General features: G+C 44.0%; 1 protein-coding gene across 4 annotated transcripts in view; it reads left to right on the forward strand.

Annotated features, from left to right (window-relative positions):
- TRIO (trio Rho guanine nucleotide exchange factor) overlaps positions 1-27,801 on the forward strand; it is a 383,177-nt gene that overhangs the window by 178,966 nt on the left and 176,410 nt on the right. For all 4 annotated transcript variants that reach the window (XM_059916123.1, XM_059916125.1, XM_059916124.1 and 1 more), the window contains exons 8-9: positions 11,188-11,319; positions 22,071-22,301. In XM_059916123.1, coding sequence (XP_059772106.1) covers positions 11,188-11,319; positions 22,071-22,301 — 363 coding nt within the window. The remainder of the gene's footprint in view (positions 1-11,187; positions 11,320-22,070; positions 22,302-27,801) is intronic.

The raw sequence follows: 27,801 nt of genomic DNA on the forward strand, positions 1-27,801 counted from the left end.
TGATTCGTTTGCAAATATCTTCTCCCATTCTGAGGGTTGTCTTTTCGTCTTGTTTATGGTTTCCTTTGCTGTGCGAAAGCTTTTAAGTTTCATTAGGTCCCATTTGTTTATTTTTGTTTTTATTTCCATTACTCTAGAAGGTGGATCAAAAAAGATCTTGCTGTGATTTATGTCAAAGAGTGTTCTTCCTATGTTTTCCTCTAAGGGTTTTATAGTGTCCAGTCTTACATTTAGGTCTCAAATCCATTTTGAGTTTATTTTTGTGTATGGTGTTAGGGAGTGTTCTAATTTCATTCTTTTACATGTAGCTGTCCAGCTGTCCAGTTTTCCCAGCACCACTTATTAAAGAGACTGTCTTTCCTCCATTGTATATCCTTGCCTCCTTTGTCATAGATTAGTTGACCATGGTGCGTGAGTTTATCTCTGGGCTTTCTATCTTGTTCCATTGATCTGTGATCTATGTTTCTGTTTTTGTGCCAGTACCATATTGTCTTGATTACTGTAGCTTTGTAGTCAGCTCCGTTTTTTTCCCTCAAGACTGCTTTGGCTATTCAGGGTCTTTTCTGTCTGCATACAAATTATATGATTTTTTGTTCTAGTTCCGTAAAAAATGCCATTGTTAATTTGATAGGGAGTGCATTGAATCTGTAGATTGCTTTGGGTAGTATAGTCATTTTCACAATATTGATTCTTCTAATCCAAGAACATGGTATATCTCTCCATCTGTTGGTATCATCTTTAATTTCTTTTATCAGTGTCTTACACTTTTCTGCATACAGGTCTTTTGTCTCCCTAGGTAGGTTTATTCCTAGGTATTTTATTCTTTTTGTTGCAGTGGTAAATGGGAGTGTTTCCTTAATTTCTCTTTCAGATTTTTCATCATTAGTGTATAGGAATGCAAGAGATTTCTGTGCATTAATTTTGTATCCTGCAACTTTACCAAATTCATTGATTAGCTCTAGTAGTTTTCTGGTGGCATCTTTAGGATTCTCTGTGTATAGTATCATGTCATCTGCAAACAGTGACAGTTTTACTTTTTCTTTTCCAGTTTGTATTCCTTTTATTTCTTTTTCTTCTCTGATTGCCGTGGCTAGGACTTCCAAAACTATGTTGAATAATAGTGGTGAGAGTGGACATCCTTGTCTTGTTCCTGATCTTAGAGGAAATGCTTTCAGTTTTTCACCATTGAGAATGATGTTTGCTGTGGGTTTGTCGTATATAGCCTTTATTATGTTGAGGTAGGTTCCCTCTGTGCCCACTTTCTGGAGAGTTTTTATCCTAAATGGGTGTTGAATCTTGTCAAAAGCTTTTTCTGCATCTATTGAGATGATCATATGGTTTTTATTCTTCAGTTTGTTAATATGGTGTATCACATTGATTGATTTGCATATATTGAAGAATCCTCGCATTCCTGGGATGAATCCCACTTGATCATGGTGTATGATCCTTTTTTTTTTTTTAATTATTTTATTTTATTTTATTTTTTTAATTTATTTTTATTTTCGGCTGTGTTGGGTCTTCGTTTCTGTGCGAGGGTTTTCTCTAGTTGCAGCAAGTGGGGGCCACTCTTCATCGCGGTGCGCGGGCCTCTCACTGTCGCGGCCTCTCTTGTTGCGGAGCACAGGCTCCAGACACGCAGGCTCAGTAGTTGTGGCACACGGGCCTAGTTGCTCCGTGGCATGTGGGATCCTCCCAGACCAGGGCTCGAACCCCTGTCCCCTGAATTGGCAGGCCGACTCTCAACCGCTGCGCCACCAGGGAAGCCCTGGTGTATGATCCTTTTAATGTGTTGTTGGATTTTGTTTGCTAGTATTTTGTTGAGGATTTTTGCATCTATATTCATCAGTGATAATGGTCTGTAATTTTCTTTTTTTGTACTATCTTTGTCTGGTTTTGGTATCAGGGTGATGGTGGCCTCATAGAATGAGTTTGCGAGTGTTCCTTCCTCCTCAGTTTTTTGGAAGAGTTTGAGAAGGATGGGTGTTAGCTCTTCTCTAAATGTTTGATAGAATTCACCTGTGAAGCTATCTGGTCCTGGACTTTTGTTTGTTGGAAGATTTTTAATCACAGTTTGAATTTCATTACTTGTGATTGGTCTGTTCGTATTTTCTATTTCTTCCTGGTTCAGTCTTGGAAGGTTATACCTTTCTAAGAATTTGTCCATTTCTTCCAGGTTGTCCATTTTATTGGCGTAGAGTTGCTTGTAGTAGTCTCTTAGAATGAGTTGTATTTCTGTGGTGTCTGTTGTACCTTCTCCTTTTTCATTTCTAATTTTATCGATTTGAGTCCTCTCTCTCTTTTTCTTGATGAGTGTGAATAATGGTTTATCAAGTTTGTTTATCTTCTCAAAGAACCAGCTTTAACTTTTATTGATCTTTGCTATTGTTTTCTTTGTTTTGATTTCAATTATTTCTGCTCTGATCTTTATGATTTCTTTCCTCCTGCTAACTTTGGGTTTTGTTTGTTCTTCTTTCTCTAGTTCCTTTAGGTGTAAGGTTAGATTGTTTATTTGAGATGTTTCTTGTTTCTTGAGGTATGCTTGTATTGCTATAAACTTCCCTCTTAGAACTGCTTTTGCTGCCTCCCATAGGTTTTTTTGTTTTTTTTTTAATGTTAAACCCCACTTTACTAGAGTTAGTTTCTTGACACATTAACTCATTTTTATTATAGAAGAGGGACAATGAATCTCAGTTGGCTTACAAGCTAGGAGATCACTTTGAATTCTGCATTTCTTAACTGCAAACAGATATAGCACTGGCACAAAAAAAGTAGTTTTAAGCTTGTTTGCATAGTTCTGTTTTTTAGAATAAACATAAAGCATTTATTTTTTACTTTATAGGAACTCCACAAGTTAAGGTCCCATTGTTCTTTTGCTGTGATTGTTGTTACTATTGATGTTGCTGTTTTCTGTCTTTGCTGGTTCTTTCTAATCTACCATTTGTCATTATTGGCATATGATGATCTCATGGTCACAAGATGGCTGCTGTAAAACCAAGTATCATATTCTCACAAAAGAAGGAGGAAGCAGAAAAAGAGTCCAAATGGTCATTTTCCTAATGCATATTTATCTTTTTTCAGAGAAAAATATCATTCTCATAAGCACAATAACAGCCTTCCCCTAATTACTCATTTGCCAAAACAGATTGATATGACCATTCATAAGACAATTCATGGCAAAGAGGGATATGATAATGATTGTCTTAGCCTAAGAAGGATTTATCCACTAAAGCTGAATGCTTCACTCCTCAAAAAAATCATAAAGTTCTATGAGCAAGGAAGAACTACTAAGTGACTGTTAAGTAAACCATCAGAGTTGTTTGTCCAGGACCATATGATTCTTTTCTTCCATTGGAAATGGAATTCATTGCCTCCCACAGGTTTTTGATCATCGTGTTTTGATTGTCATTTGTGTCTAGGTAATTTTTTATTTCTTCTTTGATTTCTTCACTGATCTCTTGGCTATTTAGTAACATATTGTTTAGCCTCCATGTGTTTGTGTTTTTTACGTTTCTTTCCCTGTAGTTCATTTCTAATCTCATAGCGTTGTGGTCGGAAAAGATGCTTGATATGATTTCAATTTTCTTAAATTTACTGAGGCTTGATTTGTGACCCAACATGTGATCTATCCTGGAGAATGTTCCATGTGCACTTGAGAAGAAAGTGTAACCTGCTGTTTTTGGATGGAATGTTCTAAATATCAATTAAGTCCATCATGTTTAATGTATCATTTACAGCTTGTGTTTCCTTATTTATTTTCATTTTGGATGATCTGTCCATTGGTGTAAGTGAGGTGTTAAAGTCCCCCACTATTATTGTGTTACTGTCAGTTTCCTCTTTTATAGCTGTTAGCAGTTGCCTTATGTATTGAGGTGCTCCTATGTTGGGTGCATATATATTTATAATTGTTATATCTTCTTCTTGGATTGATCCCTTAATCATTATGTAGTGTCCTTCCTTGTCTCTTGTAACATTCTTTATTTTCAAGTCTATTTTATCTGATATGAGTATTGCTACTCCAGCTTTCTTTTGATTTCCATTTGCATGGAATATCTTTTTCCATCCCCTCACTTTCGGTGTGTATGTGTCCCTAGGTCTAAAGTGGGTCTCTTGTAGACAGCATATATATGGGTCTTGTTTTTGTATCCATTCAGAAAGCCTGTGTCTTTTGGTTGGAGCATTTAATTCATTCACGTTTAAGGTAATTATCGATATGTATGTTCCTGTCACCATTTTCTTAATCGTTTTGGGTTTCTTTTTGTAGGTCCTTTTCTTCTCTTGTGTTTCCCGCTTAGAGAAGTTCCTTTAGCATTTATTGTAGAGCTGGTTTGGTGGTGCTGAATTCTCTTAGCTTTTGCTTGTCTGTAAAGCTTTTGATTTCTCCATCGAATGAATGAGATCCTTGCCGGTTAGCGTAATCTTGGTTGTGGGTTCCTCCCTTTCATCACTTTAAGTATATCATGCCACTCCCTTCTGGCTTGTAGGGTTTCTGCTGAGAAATAAGCTGTTAACTGTATGTGAGTTCCCTTCTATGTTATTTGTTGTTTTTCCCTTGCTGCTTTCAATAATTTTTCTTTGTCTTTTATTTTTGCCAATTTGACTACTATGTGTCTTGGCATGTTTCTCCTTGGGTTTATCCTGTATGCGACTCTCTGCGCTTCCTGGACTTGGGTGGCTATTTCCTTTCCCATGTTAAGGAAGTTTTCGACTATAATCTCTTCAAATATTTTCTCGGGTCCTTTCTCTCTCTCTTCTCCTTCTGGGACCCCTATAATGCGAATGTTGTTGCATTTAATGTTGTCCCAGAGGTCTCTTAGGCTGTCTTCATTTCTTTTCATTGTTTATTCTGTTCTGCAGCAGTGAATTCCACCATTCTATCTTCCAGGTCACTTATCCGTTCTTCTGCCTCAGTTATTCTGCTGTTGATTCCTTCTAGTGTAGTTTTCATTTCAGTTATTGTATTGTTCATCTCTGTTTGTGTGTTCTTTAATTCTTCTAGGTCTTTGTTAAACATTTCTTTCATCTTTTTGATCTTTGCCTCCATTCTTTTTCCGAGGTCCTGGATCATCTTCACTATCATTATTCTGAATTCTTTTTCTGGAAGATTGCCTATCTCCACTTCATTTAGTTGTTTTTCTGGGACTTTATCTTGTTCCTTCATCTGGTACATAGCCCTCTGCCTTTTCATCTTGTCTATCTTTCTGTTAATGTGGTTTTTGTTCCACAGGCTGCAGGATTGTAGTTCTTCTTACTTCTGCTGTCTACCTTCTGGTGGATGAGGCTATCTAAGAGGCGTGTGCAAGTTTCCTGATGGGAGGGACTGGTGGTGGGTAGAGCTGACTTGCTCTGGTGTGGCAGAGCTCAGTAAAACTTTAATCTGCTTGACTGCTGATGGGTGGGGCTGGGTTCCCTCCCTGTTGGTTGTTTGGCCTGAGGCAACCCAACACTGGAGATTACCTGGGCTCTTTGGTGGGGCTAATGGTAGACTCTGGGAGGGCTCACGCCAAGGAGTACTTCCCAGAACTTCCGCTGCAAGTGTCCTTGTCCCCACGGTGAGCCACAGCCACACCCCGCCTCTGCAGGAGACCCCCCAACACTAGCAGGTAGGTCTGGTTCAGTGTCCCCTGGGGTCACTGCTCCTTCCCTTGGGTCCCGATGCACACACTACTTTGTTTGTGCCCTCCAGGAGTGGAGTCTCTGTTTACCCCAGTGCTGTCGAAGTCCTGCAATCAAATCCCAGTAGCCTTCAAAGTCTGATTCTGTAGGAATTCCTCCTCCTGTTGCCAGACCCCCAGGTTGGGAAGCCAGATGTGGGGCTCAGAACCTTCACTCCAGTGGGTGGACTTCTGTGGTATAAGCGTTCTCCAGTCTGTGAGTCACCCACCCAGCGTTTATGGGATTTGATTTTACTGTGATTGTGTCCCTCCTACCGTCTCATGGTGGCTTCTCCTTTGTCTTTGGATGTGGGGTATCCTCCTTGGTGAAGTCCAGTGTCTTCCTGTCGATGATTGTCCAGCTGCCGGTTGTGATTCTGGTGCTCTCACAAGAGGGAGTGAGAGCATGTCCTTCTACTCCGCCATCTTGGTTCAGGGCCCTTACAAAGACTGAAACCCAGTCTTGTATTAGCTCAGTCCTTTTAGAATCCAGTCATTCCCTTACAATTTCTTCATCCTTTGGAGGTGTTTTCTCCTTTTTCTTCCTTTCCAGGTATTTGCTTTGAGTGAGAGGCCAACAATTTCAGCAGTTATAATCTCTTCACATCTTACTCATGTTTGTTTGTGGTTTTATAAACACAAATCTTGGGGTTAAAACTAGATGAGAATGATGTTTCATAGACTATGCTTCCAGAGATGTCTCAGCCATTCATTCTCTCCCAGCCTTGTCCCCAGTGAGGGTGTGCACAGGATCAGAATGTCAGTTTGCAGAAATGGAGACACGACCACAAGGTTACTGATTTCACCAGTAGACAGTGTCTTCGGCTCCAGCCTCCACTTTGTTTGGTCATGTGTTATATCCCTTTATATTAAGAAGCTTCATAGCAAACTTGTTAGAATTACCTTTTTATAAATCAAAGAATTAAAGTGACTTGATTTTACTACGCCTTAAAATCTCCAATTTTCACTATTTAAAAAAATTATTAGAGCTGCACTGTCCAGTATGTTAGCCAGTCACCACATGTGGCTATTGAAATTACTTAAAGTTAAATAAAATTTATTAATAAAATAATTTAAAAATAGAATTAGGGACCTCCCTGGTGGTGCAGTGGTTAAGAATCCACCTGCCAATGCAGGGGACTCGGGTTCGAGCCCTGGTCCAGGAAGATCCCACATGCTGCGGAGCAACTAAGCCCGTGCGCCACAACTACTGAGCCTGCGAGCCACAACTACTGAAGCCCACACACCTAGAGCCCGTGCTCCGCAACAAAGAGAAGCCACCGCAATGAGAAGCCCACACACTGCAACGAAGACCCAAGAGAGCCAAAAATAAATACATAAATAAATTTATAAAAAAAAAGAATTACACTTCACCTCCTTAGTCACAGTATCCACATTTCAGATGCTCAGTAGCAGCGTGTGGCTGGTGGCTGGTGGCCTCAGCAGCACAGATGGGCGTTTCCATCACTGCAGAAGTTCTGTCAGTGCTGGTAATGGTTTACCTTCAGAGTGAGCCATAAATCTGATCACCTCGTTTTATCCATGACTGTAAGGGCCTCTATAACCAGATAATAGCCAAAAACAAAGTAACCAGGACTTGTATAGCTCTTTGAAATTTACAAAGCCCTTTAATACAAAATCCCATTTCATCCTTAAATCAGCCCAGTGAAGGACATGGGACTGATGGTGTTAATGTCCTTATATTCCGTTTGGGGAGTGATTTGCCCAAGCTGGGACTTTCTTCAAGGTCTAGGAGAGTCTTTTGCTCCTGACATGACAGCACACTGTCTCACAAAGTGCTTAGATTTATTTTCTTATAGAATTTCACGTTCCATAAAAAATTTTAGAAGTAACATTTACTTTGAATGTATCATAGTTATCATCTGGATAATTTTATCATATGTCTGGGTTGAAATTTAGAGGAAAATATTACAAATACTGAGTCAGTATTCCCTTTTGAGTTTTTAAGGCAAGTAATACACATGTAATTTTTCCCATTTTAATGTCATTTCACTTTATTAAAAGCATAGGTCTAATTCTTGGCTTGTAGTAAAACAAAAACAAGATTCTCAATGTAGTAGAAACGGATTAGAATATATATCTGTATATATGAAAGAAAAAGATACTAATGAAAACAGGTGGAAGGTACTTAGAGTGATCATCGGCATATTTTGGTTCAGATTGAACCTGTCTTCTCCAAGTTACTCTGTTGGAGCCATCAGACCTGGTTTCACAAGTAGAAAATGCGTGATCCCTCCTGTGACTTCGCTGGGCCGAGAAGGGAGCCCATTTCCCTTAAAGGAACCAGGAGAGTGAGTGTGTTTATTAATACTCAGGGAGTAGAAATGATGAAAGAAAAAGAAAAAATAGGGTAATATCTCCTTGAAATGAAAGCAGAAAATGAGGAAATTAGAAATAAGAAAGGAAACTCTGAAGTTTGAATTCATACATGTATTATATGTATAAAATTCAACCAGTCTTAATTTTTCCAAAGAGGAGAAAATCCCCCTAAATAAGTATTTTAAACATTTACCTTCTAGGAATTTTCTGTCCCTTTGTCTTCTGAATCGGTGTAACCACCTGCGCTCAGCTGATGCTCCTCGTGGGCGTGAAGTTCACTAGGTTGGGTGATCCCAGCAAATTGGAAGCCCCTGCTCTCAGCAGATGGACAGCAGTGGTGGAATAAATGCTTCTGAAAATAAGTTTGCTAATTAATTATTCTGGCTCTCCTTTTAAAGCTTTCGTATTAATCCCTCTTCCCTTGTCTGCCTGCCTCACTTTTGCAAACCGGTCACCTTCTACTCGGCAGCCCTGAAGTGACCATTCTGCTGAGCGTCACAATCCCCAGCTCTGAAGCCGGTTCCTCGTTTGAATCCAGAGAAGCACTGAATTCCCTTGCACTCTCCTGCCTCTACCCCCAGGCTGGCCAGACACATTTTGGTCCACATTTGAGCATTTAAAGCATCAGAGACTCAACTGGTGCTCTGATCTCGCTAGAGTACAGCGGCCACTTTCTGTTGTCCTTCAGGAAGTGTCAGGCTCTGTGCTGGACATTCCCTTGGTGTTCCAAGCCCAAAACATATTTGTCAGGATGGTAAGAGAGGTGTGTGCGTGTGTGTGTGTGTGCGTGCGTGCGTGTGTGTGTAGGGGGTGTGTAGTAAAGTGGTCAGAGAGGTTTCTAAGCAAACACACCAGCGTCCCTCCCCCTCCCATATTCACAGGGCACATTATATTAATAGGCTCTAGGAGGTTCTATTCTGTAGGTACCTGTTGAACTTTGACAGCAAACTTGATTCTGGGATGCTTTTTCTTTGTGGAATGCCTGTTAACATCCTCTTCCTTGGCTCTCCAGATAGGGATTGCTGCTCTGGCTCCGATCTCTTTCGGGTGTTGAGCCTTTCAGAAAGCATTCAGGGACTGGAGCTTGCCCTTTAGAGTCTAAGGTTGCCATCTCATAAATAAAAGACAAAAGTTGTGCTTGTGCAAAAGTCCCTGTAAAACCATGGCCAGGTTTATTTCTGTCATTGGGGTATTTTAATCAAGTGAATTTAGATGTGCAGAGTCCTTGTTCCACAAGATTCCTGTGTTACAAGCTATTCTGCCCTATGGTTTTAGAACTGGGCTATGTTTCTGCAGGTAAATATAATCAATACTTCTCCGGATACTTTAAGAAATTATAAGGAAGTTAAGTAACTACAGGCATACATAAAACTGCTTGAATGTTTCTCTTTACCGATAGCTTCAAAAACTGGGGCTGAATATACTTTAGTGGTCTTTTTGGTACAGTAATATATTAGTCTGACACTTCTGCTTATTGTGAAGTGTTGTGTAACCAAAACTTGTTTTCACCTTGTTACATCAGAAGCATTTTATCCTCTCCTTAAGAATATGTTCACCTCTGCTTTGTTTTGGGTGTTTTGTAGTGGCCATTGTGCAGGAGCAATTGATTGCTGACTTGACCTGGTGATTTATTAATGTTGATGGTTAACCTCAGTCAATTTCGTATTTGAAAAAGGTTTACAGTAATTTAAGAGTCGGCGTTAAATGCAGTAATGGAAGAAGATGGAGTGAAATAGAGATCAAGAATGCTTTATAATCATCAACTTGACCTAATTGGCACTTGTAGAATACTCCATCCAGGAAATACGCCTAAGTAGTCATAAGTGTATTCATGCAGAGGGGGAGAGATATAAAGAATTTTATTACTACTTCCATTGCCATGGTGATGTTAGGAGGGACTGTAGAGGAGGGCACTGAGGACCTTCCCCTGGGCCTGCATCAGTTTAGTCATGTTTGAAGCCATCAGAAACCACGTGCTATCAGATGACACTTAATGCCCAGGGAATTAGTTTCGAGCCCTAGGATTTGCATACAGGTGTTTTTTTGAGCCAATACATTAATAATAAAGGGATTTTTATAAACAGTTATTATTCAGATGACTTGTCTAAGTTCCTAACAATGTCATAAGTACCTGGGAGGTTATTCTCATATATATTTTAAGAGAATTATAGCACGTTTCTTATCTGGCAGGTCAGTTACCCTGTTTTAAATAGTCACCCTCTGCGTTCCTTGAAAGTAGAAAGACGGCGAGGAACGAGAGTAAAAGAGGTGAAACCCAGGGAAATATGTCGATGTCTCTTTGGCTTAATTGAAGTAGCGTCTTTACTTGGGCCTTCTGCTGCTTGCCTGTGATGCTTAACCACGACGGATGCCGATAGGATCTCCCTAGGAAATTTGGCAGTGATTTCTCAGCTATTGATGAGTCCTGGGATGTGGTGGTGGCAGTGGAGAAGACAGGGTGGGTAGCAGCAGCGACCCAGGACGGCAGCCTGCAGCCCAGACTCTCCTCGTTTACGTGCCAAGTGGGAAGAGCCCAGTGATTCCGCAGCCTCCCTTCCATTCAGTGGGCACAGCTGAGGCGTTTCGGCCCCGTTCGCTTGGTCTCCTTTGATTCCTGTGTGTATTTGCTTTTGGAAAGGTAGACAAATGGACCCCCTGCTCTTCCTAATGATAGGTAGATGATTTCAGGAATCTTCCGTTGCCGTTTTAATGTAAGAGGAAAGCAGGAGGGCTGGGCTACGGCTCCAGGCGTAGCAGGAGGCTGAGGGGGGCAGGTGGACGAGGCACCTGTGCTTCCCATGGCTAGCAGCGCGGAGCAGTTGGAAACACGGATTCAAACGCGCAACGGGAGAGTGAACCAGGATGCCCCAGACAGCTAATGCAGGGCAGAGGTGCTCCCAGGGGTGACCGCAGAGCCACCCGAGGCTGTCATTTCAAATGCAGCTTCCTGGGCCCAGCCCCAGTTCTGCCAGAACCTAAGCTGGGGGAGGGGGAGGGGGGGGCGCAGAGTCCAGGAATCTGGTTTGAGAACTCATGTCAATGCCATGTGAGATGGAGGCTCAACCGTGCTCTGTTCTTAGACAGTCTCTCAACCACGCTTATTTCAAAACCACGTGAAAAAATAGCTACTTCTCAATATCATTTGCTATTGGTAGACATAATCCGTTTTTTTTTTTTTTTTTAAATCCCATCCCAGTATATGAGCAACGTGGACTCGTGGTGCAAAGCCTGTGGGGAGGTGGACCTTCCCTCCGAGCTGCAGGACCTGGAGGATGCCATTCATCATCACCAGGGAATATACGAGCACATCACCCTTGCTTACTCTGAGGTGAGTGGTCAGATCTACTTCAGCTGTAAAGCAACACTATTTTTGTGTCATAGCATTGAAAGTTGAAAAATATCAAAATTTTGGCTAGTCTAGAAGAAAGTTACAAGTTTCGAGTTGAACTGCAGTTTCATTGTAACTTTTGAACTGGAGTTGGGGGTGAGGGCTAGTGAGTAAAGCAGGACGAGCAGAGAGCAGACTCTTCATGGCCCTGTGACATTTGTGGATTTTCTTTAGGGTGCTTAGGTTGTCAGCTGCTAAAATAAATGAAACTGTAATCTGCTTGACTACATGTATTTAGGAAATGGTATTTTGTGTGCTGTTCAGTCTAGGCAAACTCAATCTACTATTCCTGAATGAAACTTTCTAGAAAAGAGGGAAACCTGATGTACCTCATGTTCTGGATTTCAAAGCATACACCGTTTTTTCAAGTGTGTAAAGCCACTTGCTGTTCTAGGAATCTAAGTGGAGTGTTTTCTCTATTAGTTTAAATTAATTATTTAACATATCCCTGCTTTATTTTCCGCCACCTTCTGCGCCAGGCTTTGTTGTAAAGACGTTGTGTAATCACTTGTTTCATGCCTGCAGCTCTGGGGCAGGGACTCATACTAACCCGCTGTTACGAGTGAGGAAAGCGCGGTACGGAGGTCAGGTGACTTGTGCCTGGTTAACAGCTTGTAGGAGGTGGAGCGGGGCCCGAACCCAGGCAGGCAGGCTGTGTGTTCTCAGCCACTACTGTGCTAGATGCGGTGACGGTGACAAATACACATAGGTCCGGGCAGGTCACTCTTGTCCACGTCGTGGTCATCTGGCCCTTCTGACCAGTCTGCCTTTATGATACTGGTTAAGTTCCTGGAGGTGAGTGGGGAGTGGGTAGGAGTTCTGTGTGTGCTTGCCTTCAGCGTCTGTGGTGAGCATCTGTAATACTGTATGCTCATAGGAAAGATTACCGTGAGACTCCAGTAAGAAAATGTTTCAAACCACCTGGCAGAGGGCTGAGGATGGAGTAGATGTCTAGGAAGTACAGTCAGCCCTCTGTAGCCGCAGGTCTGCGTTCTGGATGTGCGGGGCCACCTGTTCTACGCTGTTGTATAAAAGAGACTTCAGCATCCACTGATTTTGGTATCCATGGGGGGTCCTAGAACCATTCCCCCTTGTTACCAAGGGATGACTATATTTAAATCCAGATCTTCCTTGATTTGAGCCGCATCCACATCTGTCAAAGTTGTTCGGCCATTTGATTTTCAGTCTGACACGTCCTGTTTCGCCAAACAGCTGTCATTCTCGTGCCCTTGGGCCCAGGTCTCCTGACCCCACCATGTCCGCGGGTGAATTAAATGAACGTGTGATGCGCTACAATATCTGCTTCACAGTGTGGTCCAGTCTCCTGCCCGTGAAAGTTGATATCTACGTGTTTGTTTCTCTGGACACCTCTTTACTTAACATGATCCCTCTTTAACACTCTTTTATGTTGTCATGCAATTAAAAAATAGTCAACTCTGTATTATGTTTCTTAATTTTGCATCAGGTGTTTATAAGCTAATTTGGTTATCTAGTTTATTAGAAACTGTATAAATAAGTGATAGCTTTTTTAATAGTAAAAGTGAAAGTTGAACAGATCTGTAGTTTTTTAATCACACTGATTCATGAGGAATGTGTGAGTTCCAAAGAGCATTAAGTTCTTCCCCCTGGTGTACCATCTCCATGCATCGTCTGATTTTGACCTGTAATATAGAAAGTGGGTGAATGACCCTGTTACCCCTGGTATAAGTAGGCCTTCACCCATCTTCTTATTAACGATTTTCTTGGGAGCAGCTTCTCAGTTGCATTGGTGGGTTCCAGATCGCTGTGGGATTGAACACGTCACACACAAGGTGGTTGGCAGGACTGGGCTACAGTCTTCACCTACAGGACTTACCTCGACTCAGCCTGACCTGACCGGTGTCATCCCCTGGCCTGGCGGCCAGTCAGCCTGCCCGCTGCCCCTTGGCACTTCTAGCAAAGAACAGAATTCTCTCACCGTTTCCACTGCCTTCTATAAAAATGGGGCATCTTAACGTGGGAACTTAGGTTTACCTGTGGTGTGGTTTCATTAGATTTTAAATGGTACTAATAATTTAAAATGATTTGATGGCAAGCAGACAGCTTCCCAGGCTTAAACCACAATTTTTAGCCTAAGAACATGTTTGCAACTGAGCTGTAAACTCAAGGAGACAGTGGTTGGAACTAGATGAACAGAAAAGACTTTCAGCAGAAGAGAATTAATTGAAGAGAAACTCAGTAGAAGAGAAATTTTTTTTCCTTGTAAATAATTTAAATTTGGAGGTAGTTTCAGGCTGCAGAAAAGTGTTAGAACAAGGAGCTCCCGCATTGCCTTGACCGGATTGCCCGGTGGTTTGCGCTGCCCTCTCCACCCGCCTCTCTCCAGCCCTCACATCGGCACTGACGCAACGCGACCATCCTGCCCACGGGCCATCCGTATTTCCCCCAGTCCCGGCTACGTCTCTTTTTCTTTTCCGGCCCGGCAACACGCGGTACGTTAGTGGACGCGTCTCACCGGCCTCCTTCACGCTGGAACATTCTTTAGTCTTTCTCTGCCTGTGTCTTTGACAGTCTTAGGGTTCAGGCCTTTCCTTCTGTAGGATGACCCTCAACCTCCCACCCATGCAGTTTTCTTGGGGAGCTGACTGGGCCGAGTGTCAGAGCAGGGGCACAGGATGCTGACCCCTCCCACGACTGACGGTGTTAACCTTGACCACCTGGTGAGGTGGGCGGCATCTGTAAGGTTTCTCCAGCGTAAAATCACCCTTTAAAAATTCGTCTCGGTTGAGCATGTTGTGGAGAGAGGTAGTGACGTAACACGATGTCTGTGCCTCCTCACGGCCTCAGCGTCCCTGGTGCCTCCCGCCCACGACAGCGCCGCTGTGATGCCATCGGGCGGTGGGGACCTATTTCCGTCATTCCTTCTATATTCATTAGGTGACCTTCTGCTGGAGGAAGGACTTTATTTCCTGTCTTCCCCATTTTTTAATTTATTTATTATTTCAGTATGGATCTATGAAATCCTATTATATTCCATGGGTTAAAATCCAGTACTCTGTTTTGACGCCTAAATCGTCCATGTTCGGACAGTGGGACTATCTAGGCCTCATGTTTCTGTGTTTTTCTGATCTGTCCTTATCGTTATTTGAGCATTACTATCTAGCATAACAGGATGTTCCCAGGCTCATCTTGTTCTTTTCCTGCCTCATCCCTGAGATCAGGCATCTCACCAAGAGCTTCTGGTTCCTTGTAGTGTTGCATGGTATTGAGAAACAAAGACCTGGCTGCTCAAGAGTGCTCACTTGCTTGCGGGGTGTCAGTGCCTCTAGGCCGTCTGAGCAGAGTCGGGAAGCATGTGAATGTAGATACCCACCACCCACCCATCCATCCATCCATCTATCCATGCACATCTACAGCTATTGCTGTGGCTGTGTCTGTCTCTGTTTTAAAACCGCACATGTTCCTACTGACACTTCCGTCTCTAATCCAGTACCAGCCTTTCCCTTTCTGTTTATAAATCCCCTTTCAGATGGCGAGAAACCTGACTCCCTTTATCCTCGGTATATTAACTTATTTGTTCGGTAAGTGCATTTGCTCCGTCTTCCCAGTCTCCCCCGTTCCCCCGGCCTCTGATCACCCCCAGTGCCCACTGCCTTAGGAAGCCCAGCACGGGGTCGCCGTGGCACCTCCACCCCTCACTGCTGCAGACCCTGGGCACTGGTTCCTCCATGCTAGGAGGGGAGGGGGAAGGGGGATGGGAAAGCAAGGATCACTCTTGTCTTTTCAGTGATTTTTTCTTTTCCTAAATCAGTGGTTTTCTAACCTGAGCCTGCTGGTTATAAGTGCGGCTTCTCGTACTCCATCCCCAGAGATAGTGAATCTCCATCTTCAGTGGGTTTCCTAAGAGATCCAGGGACTCTGATGCAGATGCTTTACAGCCCACACGCTGAGAGATATTCCCTGCCTGGCTCTCAAGAGCTGCCGGCCTGCCCAGGAGGCACTCATCCCACAGAAATTTATTGCGCCCCTGCCATGGGCACAGGTCACTTAGGAGGAGGATATTGGTAAGCAGGGCTTGTGCTTCCTTTTTCTTTCAGCTACTTTTCCTTTCCTTTCCTTCCCTCCTCCCTCTCTCTCTCCCTCCTTCCCTCCTCCTTCCTTCCTTCCACAATTTTTTTCTTTAAATAGTTACCTACAGCTTCTAGTCTCCGATGACAAAAGTTTGCAGTGGAAACTTTCCCAGCACTTTTTTTTCCCCCAAGACACGAACACCTGCTTTTCTGTGCTTTAATTAGACCTGTCCCATGTTCCTGTTTGTGTTGTAGCAACAGGAGCCTGCCCGTGCCTCGTCAACATGTGCTTGCTTCAGCTTGCCAGGTTTGGGGCTAATGCTGTCTGATGTAGTTGATCGCAGGAGAGTGAAGCAATACAAACATCTGGGATAAGCTGTAGTTGTAGAAACAGCACAGAGAGTAGTCATTTTCAACATTTTATTTTAAGCAGACTTATCAACTACTTTCTCAACAAGCTAAATTCATAGAAGTGATTTTTATCTCAGTACAGTATGCCCGTGCCATCTGTAACCCTAACCCCCGCCATCTGGATTGTGACGTGAGCCTGTGTACCGAGCGTCCAGCCACCTGCCCGTGGTCTTCGCCGCAGCAGTCACAGGCGGGGGTCCTTGGAGCAGAGGAGGTGAAATGCCACGTCCACCGTGGCCCGCCCTGATCCAGTGTGACTTCAGGGTTTAGTTTCTGCATCAGTTTCTCAATTTAACAAACGTTAAAATGTCAGTTTAACAGTTTAACACATTTCTCAATTTAACTTACTGCACACTTCAGCAGGACCTTGTAGAAGTGACTGATAGGCCGCCTGAAGAGCTGGTTGAGCTCCTTTTTCAAGGAGCTGTACAAGTGGGTGATGGCACGATGAGGGTTATTAGCTTAAAAGAGAAGCAAACAGAAAAATGAGTCACCTCGATAGTAAACATCCTAAAATCCTGTCTGTGGTGGGTGACGGCCCGCCTGCCTGGCTATAGAGCAGCTTCTACAGAGCGGTTATTTCAAAGCCTCATTAAGTATTGCAGCGCCGCTGTAGATGCGCAGGTGCCGTAGTCAGTGTTGGACACAGCATCAGAGCCAACAGACCATCCGGGGGTCTCTCTCTGCTCCCCCAAACTTCAGGCCTTGCAAGGGCTTGAGATACAGGAGCAACAGAGGTCAAGCCCACGTGGAATCTGCAGGACATGCATGTTCTGTGCATACAGTTGACTTAACTGGCTGGGCTGTGCCAGCCGGGTCCTCGTCTGGGTCCTGTTTTGGTTTTCCCTTTCTGAAGATCCCGGGTAGAGGTGTCAGCGAGCCAAACATGGTTAGGTTGATCTGGTCTTGAGTAAGAAATCTAATAGCTGGAAGAAATGGAAACAGGCTTTCAGAACTCCATCCTAAGAGCTTTGCCTGAAGAAAACCCATCTCAGCGGGGAGTCCCAGCCTCTAAAGGCAAGGATGTTGGGTGGCCTCCCTGGGGTGTGGGAAGCCAGCACGCAGCCCTTCAGAAGGTCACTGGCCAGTGTTAGCGGCAGCAGCTTCTTTGCGGAGCCACCTTAAGACAGGCTTGCGCTCCTGACTCAAAGACAGAGTGTTCTTCTCTTTGGCTGCAAAATAAGCTGCAGAATAAGCTGGATGCTCACATGCTCCCATTCGTCACTCTTCCCCGCTTTCCTAGAACCTGGGCTTGGGAGTAACTTCGTGAGAGTTGGAGAGGGTAGTGGGGCCCTGAAACGTTCTCAGGCTCAGCCCGGAGCGCTGCAGGCTGTGACGAGCCCCGCCCTGCGAAGGAAGCAGAGCGGGTGATGCTGGTTTGAGTCAACGCATAAAGGATTTGCAGAAGGACCACCGTTTCTTTACGACATGCTGAGTGTGGTCATTTCTAGCCGTGCCTTTATGCAGTGCATGTATTTTGCCTACATGGGTCGTATCTTGGGAATACTGTCCGGGCACTGTTAGATCTGATATACCACCACATTTGGACCTAACTGACCTTTCACAGGTCATACTTGGTCCTTGGGTGGTGGTTTTTTGCCACCTTGAGCAATAATCTCCAGGTACTGGTCTCTTTCTGTAGATCGGAGCAACAACATTCTGTGTGTGAGTGAAGAGTATTCCTGCTGGAGGCTCTGAGCTCTAATCTGATCTAGTGGGAGATGTAGAGACCCAAGTACCGGAAATAAGAACGGGCGAGCCTCTGTGAGGTTTGGCGGAACATTTTGTAGGGTGGTACACAGGAATCCAAGTTACAGATCTTATGTGAAGTTTTGATTAAAAGTAAATAATCAAGAACCAGACCATTGTTCCTGATTTTAAACAGTTAAGTTTCCTCTTAAATATTAGGAACGAACATACCTATGATATGGTAAAATTTTAAACTTCAACCCCTTCTTTTCCTTTTTTGCATTTTTCTTAACTCATTTAGGTATTAGAGTGTATTAGTTCATATATTTATAAAATGTTACTCTTTGTAAAATGTTACTTCCACTGCCTTTCAAGTCCCTGAGCGCTGTATTCCAAGAGGAACAAAGAGCAGAATGTGAAAAAATGGCCCAATTCGATGTTTTCAGAAATTACAGCAGATAAGTCCTGCTTTTTGATAGTAAAGGTGGATTTCCTTTTTTTACAGCTGTGGTCTCTTTGTGGGACAGGATTTGACTGCCTGAAAGCTAAAAACACGTTTTTAGACAAAACATATAACTTAAGTAAATTAATTCACCTGGTTCTATAGTTAAGAAATTCAGAACTGTATCACATACCATAAACTTATATATATTCATTGTTTTAGTACTTAAATTATATATGAATAATTTGCTATTTCCAGTTTTTTATTTCATTAGTTTTCTGCTGGTTATTCTGTACCATGTAAAAATCCTTATTTTTATACAATAGAACAGTCCTCTTTATAAAATTCTAGCATATTTTCCCCTATATAGTACTACTGTACTTATAAAGACAAAGACATTTTGCTAAAATTTACTAAAATTTATATATGGTATTCTTCATGTGCTTAAAAAATACCTTTTAAATTGACAAATTTGTGAATGCTACACTGAAATAGAGTAGAACTATTTCTGAAAGCTTTATTGGAGAATTGCTACGTATGAACACACATTGGAGTTTCATGGGGTCTAGTTTTGGTGCAGCAGGTGTCCTCTTGACTGGGATTTTTTTCTAGCTGCTTCTGCTGGCACACTCTCTACCCACAAGTGACAATACCAGCAGGGGCACCAACAGAGACAGTTTAATCCCTGCTGAGGGGTACCCAGAGGGCAGAGCTTTGCTTAATGTGTTCCCTTATATTAAGGTGATTGTGTGTTCACGTACTCAGTCATTCCCTCCCGCCCCTCCACCATGAGCAGGCATGTTGTTCTAAACCCAGTAATAATATCTGCTCTCGAGCTCTGTCAGACAGTTGCAAAGACACCCAAGAAAGATTAGTTGGAATATTCTCTCTCGGATTATTTATTTATTCTCAGTAGTAGAATATTAATGGTGTCACATGGATGCCTTTGGAAACTTGGTGAGGGCTGGGAACCCATTTGTCATTTTGTATTGTGGTTTAAGATCCAAAACAACGGCTTAAGATAGAGGTTTACTTTTTACCAGTGGGAAAGTCCCAGGGCTTGCGTCCCAGGGCTGGTATGGTAGCTCTGTTAGTAAGAGGATCTCTGAATCCTTTTGTCTTTTTGCTTTGCCTCTTTTAGCAGGTGGGCTACCATCCTTAAGGTTGCCTCAAGGTCATCAGTAGCTGCTGAAGCTCCAGCCATCTTCACCAAGTTATTGGCAGCAGGGAGGAGAAAGAGGCAAGGGGGGAACGAGCATACTCAGCCTCCTAGGCAGCTTTCCTGGAAGCCCCATTCAGCGTTTTTTACCTCTGTTACGTTAGCCACTCCTACTTGGAAGCGAGTCTAGGAAATGCAGGTTTATAGCTGGAGTATTGCTGTTCCTGACTGTGGGGTTTGGCTATCAAGGTGGGGCAAGTGGACTTTGGGGAAGCAGCTCTCAGTTTCTGCCACACCTTCTGATCTATATCCTTCTGGCACATGTTCACCAAGTCATATGCTCTGATGTATGTTTCCTGACTTACGCATATTATAAGGAGTAAAACTCAGAGGAAATATTTATAAGGAATTCTTTCTAGGCTCTGTACAAATGCGAAATGTGTAACTTGGAGTATTGGTCCTCAGTCCTAAGAAATGCTGCACCCCCATTGTTTAACTGAAACTTTAGGGTACCTGCTCAAATAAAATGTATGGGTAATTATTTTCAGAAAAAATTTATGTTTGTATATATAAATTACTTATATGCTACAATATGAATGAGAGACAAAAGAAAGTTGATTTATGATAAAATGTGTTTCAGTCTATAAATGCCTAAGTACATGCAAAATGGAGGAGAAAAAAATTAGATATTCAGGTGCTTGCCATATATATAAAACCATTGTGAATATGGCAACTACAAATGCAGACTGGACATGTGTTATATTAATACTTGTGACTCAAATACTCTGAATGGTATTATTGTGCTGGTATTTTAAAACAGTAAGCAACTCTTGTAAAGTTTCAAAGAAGACCAAGCACTGCCTTCCTTTGATTAACATGGTTAACTGCATTCCTGGAAAAATCAGTGTATATTGGAGTAGGTGAAAAAAAGAAAAAAACAAACAAACAAAACTTCATGTGTATATGTCAAATAGAGCCTAACTCAGATTATTACAAAAAGCAGGATGATTTTGAGGTAATATCCTGCCTCTGTGAATCTGTCGCAATAAATCCCTTCCCCCAAGTCAGTCACTGTGCCTCCCCTCCCCCAAATCATTGTATCAAAAGTGCCCACGCAAGTTTCAGTGACTCCTGGGGGCAACTCCCTGCTTTGGAAGGCTTGCATTTCCTCTGTTCTTGTTTGTACACGTGCTTGACACAACTGCTGCGGTTCAGTTGGTTCCTTTTTTTCCCCTGTTCTCTTTGGTTATGTCAGCTTGGTTTGTTTCTGCTTCAGTTTTTCTAACTTGATGTGTTAGATCAATTTTAATCGACAAAGGCTGGTAGCCAGCCTTCATAAGGAATAGTCAGCACTTCCAGCAAAGGTCTCCGAATCAGGTATTAGGAAACAAACATGTTGTATTCCAGCAAGATTTAAAGTTGTAAGAGGATTAAAGGAAGAGATTAGAAAATTCCACAGGCCTCTGATTTGCCACCACTTTTTGGTTACTAAAGGCTTCCTTTGGCCTGTCCCAGTCACCCAGTGCCCCCCTCTCCTCTGTCCTAAGGGTTTGCCCCTGAACCCTGTCTGCGTCTGTTAACAAGCCTCCCTTTTGGGACTTCCCTGGTGGCACAGTGGTTAAGAATCCGCCTGCCAATGCAGGGGACACGGGTTCGAGCCCTCGTCTGGGAAGATCCCACATGCCGCGGAGCAGCTAAGCCCGTGCGCCACAACTACTGAGCCTGCGCTCTAGGGCCCACAAGCCACAACTACTGAGCCACGTGCCACAACTACTGAAGCCCACACGCCTAGAGCCCGTGCTCCACGGCAGTAGAAGCCACTGCAATGAGAAGCCTGCGCACCGCAATGAAGAGTAGCCCCGCTCACCTCAACTAGAGAAAGCCAGCACGCAGCAGCGAAGACCTAACGCAGCCAAAAATAAATAAATTAATAGATTTATTTAAAAAAAAACAAGGCTCCGTCTCGCTCCTCCTTCCCGTGGAAACCCAAGGAGGCTTTCAGGTTCGGGAGGGTCTGAGCAGAAGGGTCACGGTGGTGAGGACTGGCTTAGGAGACGCCCAGCATCACACACACAGCCCGGCTACGTTACGTGCATCTCATCCTTCTTTTTGTCCGATCTGATCGTATAGTTCCTACCACATCGGGCGTAGTCATTCACAAGTTTACCTGTAAAAAATACATAATGCTTTTCTTTCCATATTCTACCCTCACCTTTTCTTACTTTTTTTGGTTTAGTCTGATTGCTTTCATTTCATTGTACTTTGATAGTTAACTGCTGTAATACAGCACTGAAATATCCTTTAAGAAATGATGGCATTTTAATTAAAATTGCTTCTTTTAAGTTAATGAACCAAATAAAATGGCACTTTTTAATTTTCTTTTTTATTTTGCGAGGTAAAATTGCTATCCAACTGTGTCAGAAAGTGAAAGTACATATTCTTTGCCTGGTGCTAGATTATTGATTTCTTTTTAAGTGAGGTTTCAGATTCAGGATTAAAATTTTGCTCCATTGTGATTGTTGTATTCTCGCTAACATAACTCAAGAAAAGTATTACTTTTAAATTTTAATTTGCAGATATCCCAGCAATGAAATTTTATATCAGCCCATATGTCATTTAAGGCAGAATACCATGTTTATTTATTAAGACTAGCATCTACTACAGTGTTTCATGATGATGAATCTTCTTTTAAGTCCGTGTTTTACCATCTTTGGTTTTGTGATGTAACTGAAGTAACTGATAGATTTGTTTTCAATTTTATTTTGTTCTTTATATAACATGCCTTTGAATGAAACCGTGGTTTATGTCTGTGTGTGTGTGAGCATGTGTCTGTGCAAGTGTGCGCACACGCACTGAGGACAGGTTCTGCGGCATGGCCTGGGCAAAGCCTCGGGTCTGGAATAGTTGCTGGTGTATAATCGCTCGTCTGTCCTGCCGGCAGGTGAGCCAGGACGGGAAGTCACTCCTTGACAAGCTCCAGCGGCCCCTGACTCCCGGCAGCTCCGATTCCCTCACGGCCTCCGCCAACTACTCCAAGGCCGTGCACCACGTTCTCGACGTCATCCACGAGGTGCTGCACCACCAGCGGCAGCTCGAGAACATCTGGCAGCACCGCAAGGTCCGGCTCCACCAGAGGCTGCAGCTGTGCGTTTTCCAGCAGGATGTTCAGCAGGTGAGTTTCGTGGAGCCCCTGTCCTCATGGGGGTGACTTGTGCTGAGCTGAGAGCGTAGGTGAGTGTAGCGTCATAGGGGGCCTGTCTGTGCTGATGAAAATAAGCTAGGCCAGATGGGAGAGAGAAACACACACAGGCACGCACGCACACACCACACACACACGTGCACGTCTTCTTTCTTACCATGAGTGAAAGCGGCGCTTCGAGAATGTGTGTTCAGGCTGCTGCCTGCCACGAGCTAATAGGCCTGGAACACAGGAGATGATGCAGCGCCTAACCCGGAGCCCCTCTGTTTGGTTCTTGAAACAGGTCATCCTTAGTTATGTTTATTTGTGAGAATGATTTCCTCTGGTGCTTATACCGAGGTGCTGGTACAGTTTAAGATTTGTCTGCTCTCCAGTTATTTAATAATAAGCTAATCATGCTTCTCTCCCCATTTGGTGGATAGTACAGTCCGAGGGGCACAGGGGGGCTGAATAAATAGTCGTCTGATTAATGAAAAATGGGCTTTTACAGTCATTCATTTCTAAGCAGTTGACATCTTTGTTGTTGTTCCAAAAATAAGAGTAAGCCCAGTCCCAATAACCATTTATTTCCTTGTTGTGAAATACGGAAGATTGTCCTGCTTCCAGGGTTTTGAGGATTAACGCTGTGAGAGCTTATGAAATATGATATAGCTTTAGTAATAAATAAGATAAAAGTTGTGTCTTTGCCCTAAAACAGAGGAGAAAGCAAGGGTGTGGATGAGGTGTCAGTCTGGATGAGGAATTCTGGGAGTGCAGGGAAGCCCGTGGCATCCAGGGGAGTTGGCGTGGAGCCACGGTGATGGGTCGGGAACAGCGCCTGCGCCCCCTCCCTGGGTGTCCCAGGGTCCGGGAGCATTGCTTAGACAGGTAGAGGCTCAGACTGCGCTCCGCCGAGCATCACCTGCCGCCCAGCGGGTGTCTGCCACGTGGACGGAGGCGTGGAAGTCGTGCCGTGTCCTGACGACACGTAGGTCCTCCATATGCACTGATCATCATTCTTCTAGTAATGGGAATCTGGTGAGTTCCAGATCCTTTTTTTTTTTTTTTTTTTTTTTAATTAATTAATTAATTTATTTTTTTTTATTTTATGGCTGTGTTGGGTCTTCGTTTCTGTGCGAGGGCTTTCTCCAGTTGCGGCGAGCGGGGGCCACTCTTCATCGCGGTGCGCGGGCCTCTCACTATCGCGGCCTCTCTTGTTGCGGAGCACAGGCTCCAGACGCGCAGGCTCAGTAATTGTGGCTCACGGGCCCAGTTGCTCCGTGGCATGTGGGATCTTCCCAGACCAGGGCTCGAACCCGTGTCCCCTGCATTGGCAGGCAGATTCTCAACCACTGCGCCACCAGGGAAGCCCCCAGATCCTTTTAATTGCTGTATAATTTTTAATTTTCACATAGTATGCTTTGATTTTACTGATGGTTTTTGAGTTCTCTGAAGGTTGCACGTACAAAGCGCCATAGGAATAATCATTTTGATACTGTGCACGCATCTTTACGACGTTGTTTTTGTCGAAGAAGGTAATTGCCAGGGAAAGAAGATGGAGGAGTCAAGGTCCAGAAGTTACTGTGAGAACTGAAATTGTGAGGTTGAAAGCACCAATATCAGTTTTTCTTAATTGTCCAAAAACTGTCACAAAGTGTGGAATGTTAATAGCTTAAATGTAATTATTAAAGGATTTCCCCCCCTACCTCCGTATCCCTTGGATCAGCTGTTCATTACGTGTCCACGGGCCAGCACACTTTCTGGACTTGGGTCTGGAGCAGCAGCTGGGCCCCCCCTTTTCTCCCCCCAGCTCTCACGGCTCCTTGGGGCGCCCAGTCACATAAGAATAAGCCACTGGGCTGCTCACGTCAGAAGAGGAAGCCTTTGGGAGCAAGCTGATGAGAAAATCATCTAGTTTGGTGCCAGGTACTTACTGTGCTTGCATTTGAAAACAGCAAACATTAATTTTTATAGGTAGAAAGGTAATTTTGATAATTACGAGGCCAGTTCTTTAAGCTGTTAATTTTTTTTCTCAAGAGCCAGAACGGGGTTGGATGTTGGCAGGAGAGAGTGTTTTGCAGTCTATGGCCCTATTAGCATTCTGAAGAAATAATAATTGCTGTTTAAGGGAAACACTTTGTCGACTAAATGATCGGGAATGGTTTGGACTCATTATGCAAACGGGAAACTGCTCTGTCAGCTTGTGAAGCCAGGAGCGAAGTTGATAAGATTAAGCAAAGCAAACACTTTGCTTAGGAGGAGTCCTTAGGATGTCAGAACTGAAACTGTGTTTCTGAAACTCAAGAAATTAATCACACACAGGGAAAAATTTTGCCATCTTGAGCATAAAGGAGGAAAGGTAAGCTGAGGATAAGTGAGGAAAAGAAAATAGTACTTTAGAAAGATATTGTCAGCAGAAGATAAATTTGTAAAGACAAAAACAATCAAACTCCACAGAAACATAATAAGCCAATTAGAAATACCACAAGTGGTTTTTGTTTGGTTGCTTTGGGTCGTGAAAAGGCATCTGTAAATACTGAGGAAAAAGAAAAGCAGCTTACCACAAAAGAGGTAAGGATGATGGCATTCTTGTGAAGACAGCCCTCCAAGAAGAGTGTATGCTTGTCTGTGGAAAAATACTTGAAAGAAAAGATGTGAGACCATTAATAGCGCGTGCCCTTGAGGAAGGGAGGGCTGGGGGGATGGCACGGGGGATTTCATTTTTAAGACGCGTAATTTTGTGGTTAGTGGTTTTTTTCATAACAAGCAAAGGCAATTTCGTAATTTCTGGGTGGACAGTGTTTTGGATAGGAGTCAGGCGCTGTGGGGTAGGGGGTGTGAAGCTGCCGTCCCAGAGCACTGAGCACGGGTCCAAATCAAAGGTTGGGGGGCGCGGGTGGTAGGAAGACTTGCCGAAGACTTGCCCAAACACATGTCCTGCCTACTGGATAGCCTTAACCTTGGTCATCGTTAGCTTAAAAATAAAATTAATACCATTTGTCCTATTTCGTGGTGGTCAAATAATATACCTATTCCCATTGCCTTTTGTTTACTGTTAGAGCAACCCCCAGTGGCTGTTTGGTTGAATTAGTGAATGAAGAGTTGTCTTACTGCCAAGCGGTGTTTTCCAGTTTAGGGTATGCTTTAGTTTACTCTAACAGCATAATTTATCACTGCTGCACTCGTTCAAATGAGATGACAGTTTTGGAAGCAGTCCACAGCAGGATGCCATCAAACCTGTTCTCCTGCTCACTGATGCAGTCTGCCTGCCTCTTGGGCTGGTGGGATTTAGCTGCTCCCACATGTTGGGTGAGGTGAATGAGCCCCGGAAATCTGCTTTCCTGAAGCAGGCTGACTACCCCCAAAGAAGCCCCTCAGACAAGGAGACCTTCTCCTAAAAAAGCCTCTGGCCCACCCCCCATAGCCTTTCACCCTCGCAGAGTTGTCTCTTGGAAAAACTGCCTCCAGGTTGGTGTTGGGCCATTAGCTAATATTCTGAAAAAATGGTCAAGCAAATCTAGTCCGCTCTAGATTCTTCTCGTCCACACTTCATTCTTTTTTTTCCAAATATCTCAAATTGAATGCGTGGTATTCCGAGAGGCACAGAGGTGAATATGTTGACGAGCTCAACCTTCCTTTTCTCGAGGGATTACAGCCTAGTGAGAGTGGATGGTGTAATAGCCTCATAAATGAGCCCGTAACATGCTCAGCGTTGGCGTGTGTGTCTTTGGTTGTTGTGAGGTGTCATTTTGCCCAGGCATGAGTTTGAGTCATGCCTGTTGAGGTGCTGCCCACACGAGGGAGTGAATAAAACTAGCCGCCCTCGTCGGTGTGGTCTGCCTGCCTTGCACATGCCATCCGAGGGGACATGTCTGTGCTGTGATGACGTGTGCAGATTTGGGGGTTCCAAGGAGCCTTGACCGTATCCTCAAACATCGAGGCTGCAGCTTGTGAGGAAGATGAAGACTCCTGTAACAGAGGTGCAAGTCACAATTGCCAGGGTGCCAGGAAAGCCCTCCTGGGAGATGCAGGTTTCCGCTGGTCTTTGACGGGTGGCTGGAAAGTCAGGAGGTTGAGGATTGTGCAACAGGGCTTGCGGGGACGGTGGAGACACAACGGGCGGGGCCTGTCCGGAGCAGCAGGTGCCCAGAGTGGACAGCTGGGAGTGTGGAGCCTGAGCTGGTGCAGGTCTGGAAGGACGACCTCCGCAACGAAGGCTTGGGAGTTGTTTCTGTGAGCTTTGGGACACATTGAGGGGACATAGCGAACCTGAGCGCCGTGAATGTTTCCTTCCTCTCTTAGTGCTCTCGGCCAGCCTGTGGTGGAGGGGTTAGTGTTTTCCCCGTTTCACCACATTGAGTTCAAACCCGTAGGCCGTGTGTTTTGACTTGATGCTGCGTGAGTAGATGACAGGATGCACTCGTGTTGGAAAGATTGCTCTGGTTGCAGGGTGACAAGTGCGGCGTGAGAGCGAGATTCCAGGCGAGGAGACAGGCTCAGGCCCCACCGTGGACCAACGTGCAAGTCAGCGGGGAGTCCTGGAGGGCAGAACTTAAGGTCCATGGGGCAGTGGTCTGTGTTTTATTCTCTGGTGTTTCCCAAGCGTCTGGGATAGTAGATGCTCAGTAGTTGCTGAATGAATGAATGAATGAATGAGTAGATGAAGAAATTTAAGGAATTCCTCAATTTTGCTAATTAAAGATTATTTGGAGTTAGTCTCTTTGTTTATTCTGGAATGGCGAAGGGTTGGCCCTACGTTGGAATCAAGTCATCTAACTGGGAGAGCTTCGTGAAGGGACCAGGAGCTTTGATTAAGGTTGGGGAGTTAGGGGTGGCTGAGGAAGGAAGGGGTAATTTCATTGCCTGGGAATTTTGCCAACATGTGAGATCTTTAAAATATTAAAGATTTTGGCCACTTGAACATAAAGAAGTGGGTTTCAGGTCCACGGAGAAGCTATTTCACAGTTCTGCCTTGGGTCCTAGGCTGCTAGCCATTTGCCAGTAAAAGTCATCCCTCGGTGATGCCTGACCCAGAGGTTCCACCTACACTGGACCTAGCTCTTAAGGGAAGGTTCCGGAACCTCATTTGTCCTGTGCTCATTAATTTAAGTCAGAAGGATGGGGTTTTCTCCTCAGGGTCATTATACAGCCCTCGCTATGTAATGATTTAACGCTCTCTTCTGTTTACATTCCCAGGCTCACAGATCTTACTGTGCCTCCTGATAAGAATGGTTAGAAAATGGCCATCTTTTCTGAGAGTTTCTCAGTTAGAATTAGGGAGTACTGGAGGGCGAGTGTTTGATTAGGGATTGGGAACCTGCTGGGAGCAGATAGAGGCTAACTGTTGATCTCTCTGGTGGATCTGGAGCCAGCTTTCATTACCTTTTGTCATAGAAACAGAGAAGAGACTCGACTGTCAGCGTAATCGTAGTAACCGCAGCTCGGAAGGAGCCGACAGCTCAATGGTGGGGTTAAAAGGGTGGGAAAAGGGACG

The sequence above is a fragment of the Balaenoptera ricei genome, chromosome 3 (genome assembly GCF_028023285.1).
Source record: "Balaenoptera ricei isolate mBalRic1 chromosome 3, mBalRic1.hap2, whole genome shotgun sequence".
Lineage (NCBI taxonomy): Eukaryota > Metazoa > Chordata > Mammalia > Artiodactyla > Balaenopteridae > Balaenoptera > Balaenoptera ricei.